General features: G+C 41.3%; 3 protein-coding genes across 3 annotated transcripts; 1 reads left to right on the forward strand and 2 right to left on the reverse strand.

Moving 5' to 3' along the window:
* The first annotated feature begins 5,466 nt into the window (after positions 1–5,466).
* Positions 5,467–6,955, forward strand: LOC131877634 (ceramide-1-phosphate transfer protein-like). The gene has a single exon (XM_059223370.1). The coding sequence runs from the start codon at positions 5,782–5,784 to the stop codon at positions 6,514–6,516; it is 735 nt and encodes a 244-aa protein (XP_059079353.1). The 5' UTR covers positions 5,467–5,781; the 3' UTR covers positions 6,517–6,955.
* On the reverse strand, positions 6,918–8,249 carry LOC131877633 (serine--tRNA synthetase-like protein Slimp). Its single transcript, XM_059223369.1, has one exon. The coding sequence runs from the start codon at positions 8,247–8,249 to the stop codon at positions 6,951–6,953; it is 1,299 nt and encodes a 432-aa protein (XP_059079352.1). The 3' UTR covers positions 6,918–6,950.
* Positions 6,918–9,084, reverse strand: LOC131877635 (zinc finger protein 593 homolog). The gene is made up of 3 exons (XM_059223371.1): positions 8,881–9,084; positions 8,623–8,726; positions 6,918–8,553 (listed from the first exon to the last, which is right to left on the reverse strand). Exons 1-3 carry the CDS (start codon positions 8,974–8,976, stop codon positions 8,274–8,276), a joined length of 480 nt encoding a protein of 159 aa, XP_059079354.1. The 5' UTR covers positions 8,977–9,084; the 3' UTR covers positions 6,918–8,273.
* Between the last annotated feature and the right edge of the window lie 2,113 nt (positions 9,085–11,197).

Here is an 11,197-nt window from a genome sequence, read left to right on the forward strand (position 1 = left end):
TTAAAAGGGGATAGGATGACATCTGATGACTTTGAACATGAATTGACAATTCCAGGCCCCTTCATTCTCCAAGTTGGGGTTATCCTGTGTCAAAATGAACAACAATCAATACATTTTTCTTTGTTATAAACCATCATGGATCGAAAGAGTTAAGTTCCATAATTACTGAAAATGGACACCTTTCTTCCAATGGCTGGGAGGACGCTGTCGTCCATGAAATATTTGCTCTTGGGCAAACAAACTTTAAACATGTTCAAATCGAGAAATGTTTGTGAAATGCTTGTGAAATGCCAAACAATGTTTGTCAAATGGCTAATTATTTGCCGAATTATTTGTCGTGTAGACGCACCATTTCCGAAATAATTAGGCAAACTTTGTGACAGAATGTTTCTCGTGTAGACGCACCATAATATGGCATGAAATAAAATACTTTCATGCATATTTTAGCCGGCTTTAGTAAGTACTGCTAAGTAGGCATAATATAAGACGAGAATAAAGACAAAGGATACTAGAACTTTCTCAATGGAAAACCAAAACTTAAATGTTAATCAACAACAGAAGCACACCAGCAACACTCAAGCACTACAAAGCATCCAGCTGCCAGGTGGGTAACGTCATTTGATATAATATGGCAAGGGTCAACCTGTGAGGATAGGCTGTGAAATGAGGGAATTTGGGCTGTATTTTTAGCAGTATATCTCTGAATAAACATAATGCAATCAATAAAAAGAGCATCCAAACTGTTCAATGATGTCAAAAGATACAATGCAATTATGAGCTTGATCTTAAAATTGAGTACAAGAACCAGGGTTCATATACTCAAAGCGACATTTCAACATAGGTGTTGGATGAGACCAATTGGAATGGTTGAATTCCAATTGATTTCTGTCACAATAATTTGTTCAATAGTCATTTATATTGGCCAAAAAGGTAACAGAAACTTTACACATACTAATGATTAACTAAAAGAACTCATATTGGCTACTGTTTATTGCGTGTATGTATTATACACACAATAAAAAAAAACACTTAAATTGCTAGAAATTTAGTAGCCACAAAATGACCAAACCATGGTTCCATGAATACTTTCGTATAATTTGATATAACTTTATGAAGAACAATTTGGTTTGAAAAGTCATTTATACTTTCTTTTTACTAATTTGTAATCAGTCAATGTAATAGTCTGATGACTTCCTATGTGGATTGTACATTAACCAACTATAATAACTTTCAAATCACTTTTAGACAATGAAATAAATAGTAATTTGTCATCACTCATTACTAGGGACGGGCAAATTGTGAAAAATTAATAATTTTTGTCCTTTACTTGGGTAGCAAACATTGCTGCATCCCAAAAGGAGCTGGTTTAAATGAGTGGTCTCAGGGGCAGCGTAAACAGGCAAGAATCTTCTTCCCAGGTGACATGAGTTCAAACCCTGGTGCCGGAAGTAATCCTTAAGGGAGGAGACATGGTGTAGTGGTTACGCAGTTTCCTAGCATGAGAGAGGTCCCCAGTTTGAATCTCCTCCACAACTCTTCTCAAAGGAAACTTTTAAATGCTAACCACACCCACAGACAGGGAACCAAACACTGATACCAGACTTGAAACCGCTCAACGGAATTTGGAAGTGGGCGATGTGATGGCTGGCTTTGATGGCTGGGCGAGGCTCACCCCTCCGACCCTAGCACACCAAACAAAAAAAAATCAAAGGCAATTTATTATTAAACACACAAAGAAAGGTGGGAAAATTGGAGACTTGGCTCAAGAATTTTCTTCCTGCCAAAAAGGCCAAGAAAATAAAGAAAATGTTTTAAGGTTTTAATTTATCTTTGAGATCTAGTAATTAAGAGCAGTACAGCTCCTCTATTCTCCTCTAAGGAATGCATACTCCTCGTTTGTTCAAACAAAAAACCTATTAACTTGGAAAACCTCCATTTTTGTAAAAGAAACTTTCTTGTTGACCATTACAAATTAAAAATTATGCGTAAATTATGCTTTTCCTTCCAGTTTATTGAGTAAACGCCCTTGGCTTTGTTTTTGCTTTCTGACTTTTTTGTCTACACATACTCGTACACTATAGACAATTTCTCAGCGATTTTTTTACATAACAGTAACATCAGCGGCTTTACTTTACACTCATGAGTGACAGAGTATACGTTCTTTCGTCCGGTTGTCCGGCTCCTGAAATGGATGACCATCAGGCTGGCCATGTGTTTTTTTCAGCTGGTAATGCTAGCTTAAGCAAAATTGATGCTAAAAATGGTAATTGGTATTCAAAAATGGTGGAAAAATGGTACTATTTAGTGGTCATAAAGGATTTCAACTTCAACAATCAATTATATTTTACACTCTTTGACAGGGTATGGTCAGGTTTAGACTTCTAGAGACATGACTGCAAGCTGAAGCAAAAATCTTTTTCTGCTAACCCGCCACTTTTTTCAAAATAGGCATTCATGCGACCACAAGATCTTGTTGAATAGATTTACTTAGCTAATTTTGAGCTCAAAGCAATACTTAGGGAGCTCAGGACAATTTTTTGCCAACATTCTTTTTCAGTTTTTATACCAATACAATTAAATGAGTTTCCCGTAAGTCATAATTGATAAAAGATTTAGTCACATGATCACAATAATTTGCCGCTCTAGTACACCCTTGAGCAAAAGGCTGATTTGGGATTGTTGATAAAAACGATCTAAATGTCGCTTAAACTTTCACATTGGATCATCTAGTAAATAGACTCGTCAAAGTGAGCATGGCAACAGATTATAGAGGGGTTGGTGCTTGGTTTAGTACAAAAGAGGTTTTTAAGGCCAAAGTGCATGGAGAGATTTAAAAACAAAAAGGATTAGGTAGCCCTGAATATTATATAATTCTAAGGATTAAAGTCTTTCCCAATAGCATAAGTGCATTCCTCCATTATATTGAATGTTCAAAGTTACATTGAAAATACTAAATTCAAATTCAAATTTCCGGCCTGCTCTTGGTGAGTTCAATGATTTATTGACAAACCATTTCACAACCAAATAAAATATAAATGACCTACCTTTGATGGAAGGGATCTACGTGTCTTATTTTATTACACAAATTTGAAAAGTGGCTCAGAGTTGTTATGACCACGAGCAGGCCTATTTGGCGGGAAGCTTATTCACAGTCCGTAATTCTAGAAGTTTGTGGTTAAGGCATTTTATTGAAATGTTTTACTTTTTGGAAAAGATTGAAAAATGTAGGAAAAAAATGTAAGGAAAAGCTTTATGGTAAAAGTTGATGCAGTTGTTTATATGATGTTCTCACTCAAAAGTTGAACTAATGTTCTTATTTTCAAGAAATGTTCTGATTGGGTGAGATTAGATTGTATGGATAAGACAATTTGTTTTTGTTGCATGTGTCATTCTTAAAAGCAGACATTAGCAAGAGCTACAATAAGTAACTTATCAATAAATCTCAATAATTGCCTATTTATTCTATTTTGGATGTTTTTTGCTACTTTTTGAAACTTGGGATATGGTTTACCTCAAATGTGTGAGGGGAAATACTTTTTGGAATATAATGAAACAACCAATATTTACATTTACTCAAAGACTACAAAGAAATTAATCAATGCTTACATTTAAAGATTGTGACATGGTCATTGTACACTCACTGACCATTTCAATCAATTTCTTGCTTGTATTAGCCAACCCACAGTACTAAACACTCTTTCCAAGTGCCAAAAGCCTGGAAATATACAGAAATTTAGCAAAAGTTCCCTACAAATTGAGAATCAAACCAGTTTGCTTGCTGAATGTAAAGTAAACAGTCCAATGGAAATCACCTTGTCGCAAATTGCTAATGAATTTAATGACAGAACTTTGTTAACAATGGCAAGTTTAGTTCCCTTGTGAGATTCTTGCTTTTCTTCCCTTGTGGGCATTTTACATCAGTTAAATAATGCTAGGAAAATACTAAAATTTTAGACAAGATTTCACGATACTTGGACCATGCAAATAATGCTAATTCAATGTTAAAAAACAAACCAATGCTAGTGGCCTTGAAGTAATACTAATTTTCAGAAATTAGCATCAAAAAAATAATATCTGGCCACCCTGATGGCCATGATGGCACTTGAACGTGTTGGAACATGAACTTCTAGAAATTTGGATTGTGAACAAGCTTTCCCTCAAATCTTTTTGAAGTCAAAATCAATTCCTTCAAAGCTTACCCCCTTGTTGGACGAATTTTGAGCCACTTTTTGAAATGCAATATTTAGATGAGAAACTCAAACCTCCTCAGTTCAAGGCAAGTCTTTGGATCTCATTTCCCGTTAAGACAATTTGGTTCAGACAGCTGATGTCAAAGGCTTTTGCAGCTGACTAAGAGCAAACCGAAAATTCAAACTTAACGTAATGATTTCCTCATAAATTTGACCACATCTTCTGAGTTCCCCTAGCATTATTTTTGGCCTAATTTGACCAATTTCATCAGTTCCAGAAGATCTCTTTGTTCTATGAAGTGTTGAAGTTAGCAGAAGTGAAAGGTGAAGGAGGTATAAATTATTGATTCCATTTGCAGTCCATAACTCTATTAGTCCATGGTTGGACTGGGGGTGTCCCAAATGTAGTGCTGGGGCGAGTCAGGACTCGAGTTCGAGTGCACTCGAGTCTTTTACTCGATTGTAGAGAAATTGTCCGGACTCGAGTCTCGAGTGTCCCCAGAAATCACCAATTGCGCTTTATCTCATAATTCATGACACTTATGGGGTCCTTAATTAAGAAAATGGAAGAATAAAAAGAACTCGAACTTAGTTTTTAGCTCTTGCATTATGTATTGTGACTGGCAAAAAGTCTTAATTTATGTCTCAAAACCTCCTTTTTGTTGTTTTTTTCCTCTATGGAATAGTAGGAGGCGCACGAGGCCTGAATTAACCATACAACCATGCAAAATAATTGTTATTAAACTAGTACTTCTATTCATTTCATTCTTTGCCACTTCAATGTTATTTGACTTGCTGATGTACAGCTCTACAAGAGACCCGTCTGAAGGTCTGCAACAATTTCTAACGTTATCCAACGGAAGTTTGAATCCGCCACGAGACCTTGCAAAAAACAGGATCTGGTTGGATCATCTCTCTATTTGGCTACATACATTAAGTAACGTAGAGATGGGAATTTCGGTCCTAGCAAATGCATCCCTAAAACCACAACATCTCATAAGTCGTTCGCTTTATGACTTATGATTCGTCAGTGAAGAATATTGAGTAATGAATTAATGACCACTAATAAGTATACTTTCTTGTTTTTCTTCACGGAGTTTTCTGGCCACACGCCCCATTTTGAATGCCTTGCTGTTGCACAGTCAACAACTCAACAGAACAAGCCGGCCGAGTTGGTCCGGGTTTCCCGATTTAAAGGGCGCTAGCGTGCGCTAGGCCAGGAGTCTACCTCTTTGAGTACACTTGCACTCAGATTCTTTCGCCTAGCTTGCTGCTGGCTCCTCCTCTCGCGCTTCTTCTCGCTTTTCTTGGCTTAGGGGATCAAGTGGTGATGATGTCAGGTCGCTTGAGGGGAGTTATTTCGTGTCTGTGTCTTTAAACGAGGTGTTCATTTGGTGCCATGGATTTGCTTCACATGTCGACACATGTCATGTGATGTAGAGGAACTTGATTGTGATTGAAACACTGACGGTTAGCTTTGTACTCTCCTCCAAAACCTTCCGGTTCAACTCGATCGGGAAGGGACCCTTTTAAGTGATCGTCTTTTTGCCACTACTTGCACTCGGACAGACAAGATTGACAACAAATCAAGATGGAGGCGTCTGCCGCCGATAAGACCAGCGTCGTCAGTTCGGAAGATGGGGCCCAATCCGTGTCCGTGAAGCCCAGCCCCTCTCAGGGGAGTCCAGTTCACAGCGAGTTCAACCTGGATCTTTTGCACCAATACTTTGCCGATTGCCTCAAACCCGATGGGCAGGTGGATATCGATTTATACGCTTTAGGCTTTGAGGAGATCGTGAAGTTCCTCAATCTCTTGGGCACGGTATTTGGCTGGGTGGCCTCGGATGTGCATCATAAACTGGCCAACATTGCTCAACATCGGAAAGGGTCGGCTGGGGCGCATTATGAGACTATCAATACCATGGTGGACTATGAAATTAAAGAGAAACTTATCAAACCCAAAGCCAAAGAGACGTCGTCAGGCACGAGAAATCTCCTGCGACTTCATCGCGCTTTGGAGTTCATTAGCAAATTCTTGCACGATTTACCGGAAATGGACATGTCCGACAAATGCTGCACGCACGCCCAAGCTGCTTACAAACAAACCCTAATCAAATACCATCCCTGGGTTGTGCAAAAAGCCGCCTTGATGGCCATGCATATGCTCCCGACCAAGATCGATCTCATTCGAAATATATGTGAGGAAACTGACGAAGCCATTGCTCATGCCACGGAGACGCTGATCAAGGCTGTGAAAGCTATGGATGAGGTGTTTAATAAGACGCAGGAAATTTACCAAGCCCAAAATCTCTTGGACTTGCCTTAGCCCATAATGTGTCTGATCACCACTCAATGTCTAATGAGGTTTGCTCGAACGTATTGGTAAATATGGGTTTTCTGCTTCATTCTTCTTCTCAGGATTCCTGGTGAAGAGAAGTCGGAAATACGTTGCCTTCCATCGCTATGATATTCCCAATCGATAATTGGATGTACAACGAGCGTGATACCACATTTGCAATGATTTTCCGTCAAGCATTTCATTTCTAACCCACTCTGGGCTCATTTCGTCCGAACTTGATAAGCTTTGTCATACTTCCATATTGGCTACGAATAACAGCCAAACTCTTGTCACTATCTGTAGTTGTTTGAACAGTAAAAGGTTTTTTTCGTGTGCGATACATCGTGAACAGCCGAGTTAAATTGAATTCAACATTTAGATCAATGGTATCCGAAGATGATGAAATACACTTTATTGCCAACTCAGATTGCTATGTGAAAATTTCCCCCCTCGGTTTGAGAATTCTCAACGAGACAGCCGAGCACCTTCGTGATATTCAAAACGGTTCCACTCAAACAATACAGATTTTGTAAATCTTGGCTATTGTCTTTCACGGCTTTGAGCATGAAACGTTCACTCAAGTATTGGCCGTGTCCGCGAATAGAGCCCACCTCTATGTATTCATCCAATTTCGGACTATACATTTGGAAGGACAGTTTACAGGATTCGTTAGTGTGTAACTTCGGGGCGGAGAGGGCAACAACTTTGTAATGGATATCTAAGGAATCATATAACTCTATAAACTTGTCACGAAGAAACACTAGTTGTGATTTCATGGTATCGTGACTCTCACTGAAATTGAAAAGCTCCACTGCTGTGGTTTGCTGAGTGTTGAACAGTCCTCTATTTTCAAACGTCGCCAAAGGGCGGTATCGACGGCCTGAAGTGTAAAACGTGGCCGGTAGGGCCGAAGTGGCTTGGACGACATTTTTACACAAGAAACTAACGAAAGGGTAAATCGAGGCCCCGCCCACCAAATGCATCCCTTGGGTGGACTGTCGATCTTGGAAATCTTGAGCAGGTTCAAGAGCAAATTCGGCTTTGGGGTCGAAAAAATCGACACCGCAACCTTCGATCACGACCGATTTAGCAAAGTCTGGATTGGCAAAGGGAATCAAGTCACATTGCCGCAAGTAATCTTGATCTCGGTTGCTTAGATCCAGCTCAAGTCGAGACAATGACCCCAAAAGATAAAAGGCTTGCGGCGAGTGGTTGGACATCTCAAGGAGATCGCCGGCAAGTTCAAGGTGGCATCGGGCAGCGAAATCAAAGCGAGGAGGCGAGCCTTGCACATGGATATCAATGTCGTGATCCTTACACCAGTCTTCTTCTAAATCATTGGGCAAGGCCAATGTGGCCAATGCTACTTTTTCCTCGACTGCCCATCGTTCGGCTCGTAAGTCACTGAGGGCCTTCCCCATCACCCCGGAATCTGGGCTACTTTGGAATTGGCCCAGAGCCCGTTCCTCTTCTTGCTGGAACCACTTTACATAGTTTTGACTCAGCTCAAGGGTCGGAAGATCATGCTGATCACTCAATTGTCTAGCCGCTAAATTGCGTTTCACGCGCTCGAGGGATAATGGGCCAATTTCGGGCACGACCACGTTCGTGCGGTAGGAAGCCGTGCGACCCGTCAAATATAAGGCACTATCAGTGTGGTGGGCCCGTACGCCCGCTCGGAGCCGCAGACATTGACTGACTTTCAACATATTCCCGAGCATGGCAAAAGTTGGGTGGGACAAAGTTTATTCTTTCATTCCGGCATCACCGTCGCGATCCTCCTGGTTTTTCGCGTCGTCGAGTTTGGGTTTCTTGGTGATTTCTTGGATATCTAGCCCGTTTTGAATGGCGGACGGGAGACAGGTTTCCATTTTGCGTTTCTTGGGTGCGACATAGGATCCCATTCCGGCGGCTCGCTCGCTCTCTTCGATGGTGTAGGGCTCGGTTTTTAAGGCGTGTAGGCGACGCTTGTGACGTTTGGACTTGATGTGATCTTGGAAAGCTTTCTCATTGATAAAATCGTGGCTGTAAAAGGGGTACACATGGATGCATTAGCACTGAAAAATCCGGCCAGACGTGAATCCAAAAACTTACGCGCAATGGACGCAATTGAAGAGACCTAATCCGGGTTTCTCAAAGTCAATCTCTTGATTGCGCTGGGCTTTTTCCAGTTGATCGGGTTGTAAGTCACTATCAATCTTGACCGAGAAAAATACAAAGCGAGAAATGTAAATGTTTTCGTCTCATGCTTATCACAATATGAGCGATACAGAAGTAATTTTGTCAACGTTTCACCCTCATGTGTGTCGAATTCAATGTGCAAACGTTACACAGTTTTTTAATGGGCGTTACCTGATCCAAGTCCTTGGTGCGTCGTTTGGTGCGCCACGATTTCTTGAGGTGAGTATCCCCGTAGTGGTACTTCTTGCGTTTGTAGGGACCGGGCATGACCAATAGTATTAACCAGTCGGGCACATTATTCGAAGACCAGTACTGGCAGGAAAACGCACGTTCGTCAGTTGTGTTTTAAGCAAGCTAAATCTCATCATAAACTGAATCACCCGACTTAGAATTGGGTCAGCCAGTCCAGGTCAGCCAACGAGTGCTGACTTTTTGATTAGTATTGTACATTGAAAAATTAACCACTTGCATTCTTTAAGTAGTCAAAAGAGAAGAAAATGAAAAAGATCCAATAAAAGTTTTGCTTTTTGAGAATAAGGAGCAGGTTTCTCCGTGAACTTTCTGCTAAACTGGCTTTAATGTTGCAATTTTGTCGTCCCTGTCACGAGTGTCCCACGTGCTAAATGCCACATTCAAAACATTCAACAGCAAACATGGCAGATGACTCGAAACGAAAAGGAAAAAACTTGCCCAACCTCTTAATGCAAAAGGAAAAGTCTCAGACGATCTTGACGTTCCGGGACAAACAGGAACACGTCACTGTTTCTGGTTTCCTCTTCTCCACAAAGTATTCATCCGTCGGCAGCACTTATTTTGATAGTGGGGCCAGTGGCAAGGAAAGGTATTGAATCTTAATTTTTCTAAGATTGCCGTTTGTTTTCATTCCATCAAATTTTGGGTCCTATTAAATTGAATCGAAAACTCATGGCTGATATCGTCAAGAAAGAAGCTTGAAAAGACAAACGAAATTTCCAAATAAAGATATCAATAAATACAAAATTGCACATTTATGTGCTATAGGTAATGCTTACATAATAGTGTCCCAATGATTTTGCTATGCATTTGACAGACAGGCAACTCAATTCCTGACGCTTCTTTGGCGTAAAGACTCGAGACAGACACACAGACACTCGAATTCAGAATCGCCCGACGAAACAGGCCATCTGAGAGACTCGACTTGATTTTTTAACCATGAATTCCATGAACGTCTAGCATTTAGTCTGCGGTGACTTTTTGCAATGATTTACATTTTTAGCTTCTTCAGGGGCTCCTAAGCCATTTTATTGAAAAAATCTTCAGGAGAACAGTTTGGGCTTAAGCAAAGGATATTCCGCACCCTAGGTGATGCGGAGCTTTGACTTTGACATGGATTGTTTATGATTGAACAGGCGGGCCTCTGGGAAAGTGATCTTGCACACACGAGAGCGGGCCTAAGATGTATGAGCGTAAACGCGATTGACGCATCTCGTGACAACTTGGGCACGTAGACATGGACCTTGAATCAATGGTAGGAGTAGTAGAAAACAACCTTACTTTGGCAAAAATAACCCTGGCAAACATGGCATATGGTCTACTCTAATTTCATTATTTGTACAATTAGCTTCATTCTTGTGGATCCAGTATATTCCCTCCATTTTTTTTTCTATCTGTATTTCACCTGGAAAACGGGAAGGCTGTCATGAGTCCATCCATTGGGAGACCGCAACTGTGCTGAGAAGGTAATAAGAGTGGTAGATTTCCTTTTCGTCACCCTGAGATCCTGAAATCTGAGTGCACGAGCTGTTTCTAGCCAGAGGAGGATGGCGAGAACCTTGGTCACAGTTGCCGGGCAGGGTGGCGGGCTTCCGGCCAGACCCAACGCCTTTCAGGCTCTCCATTATGACTGAAATGAGGTCAACTTTTTCACTCTCGGACAAAGCATGAATAGTGTTGTCGAGCAATTGAATGCAGTCCTCTTCTCTGTTCTGTGGATAACTCAGTCTTTTAAACAACTCAGGCTCCATGACAGATTTGGCCAATAATGAAAGCTCTCAGAGCGTATGAAAGTGGCAAGCCTTGAGCTAGACAGGGCGCCCAACTCTGAACGATGACGAGAAGGAGAAAGAGTAGGAGGAAGAAGCAGAAGTTCGTTTCCTCAGTCCGTTAAGGAGTTTGCGAGCCAGCCAACTTGAGTGAGGGTCGCTGAATGGACCAACTTTACGAGTTCGTAGCTAGCCTAACCGAGGGCCAGCGACTCGAAGGCAGCCAGGCGAGGATCGAGTGGGCGAGCGAGCGATCCAGTGAATGAGGGCCACCATCAAAAACCAAGGGGGAATAGAGACGGGGAGTGAGAGAGAGAGAGAGAGAGAGAGGCAAAGAAACTGGGAAGAGCTGCTGTACCGTACATCCGCCAACGAACGAACGAACGAACGAACGAACTCCTGAGTTGTTGAGGCCGCCAAAAGTGACCTCCTGATCGAACGCTGGACGTGAAGAGTGCTGCTCTACG

Source organism: Tigriopus californicus, chromosome 3 (assembly GCF_007210705.1).
Source record: "Tigriopus californicus strain San Diego chromosome 3, Tcal_SD_v2.1, whole genome shotgun sequence".
In the NCBI taxonomy this organism is placed as follows: Eukaryota; Metazoa; Arthropoda; class Copepoda; order Harpacticoida; family Harpacticidae; genus Tigriopus; species Tigriopus californicus.

Coding starts and splice junctions, on each gene's coding strand:
- LOC131877634 (XM_059223370.1), top strand. CDS start 5,782: ATGGAGGCGTCTGCCGCCGATAAGACCAGCGTCGTCAGTTCGGAAGAT.
- LOC131877633 (XM_059223369.1), bottom strand. CDS start 8,249: ATGCTCGGGAATATGTTGAAAGTCAGTCAATGTCTGCGGCTCCGAGCG.
- LOC131877635 (XM_059223371.1), bottom strand. CDS start 8,976: ATGCCCGGTCCCTACAAACGCAAGAAGTACCACTACGGGGATACTCAC. Junction 8,727..8,880: donor GCACCAAGGACTTGGATCAG/GTAACGCCCATT, acceptor TTCTCGGTCAAG/ATTGATAGTGACTTACAACC. Junction 8,554..8,622: donor TTCAATTGCGTCCATTGCGC/GTAAGTTTTTGG, acceptor CCCCTTTTACAG/CCACGATTTTATCAATGAGA.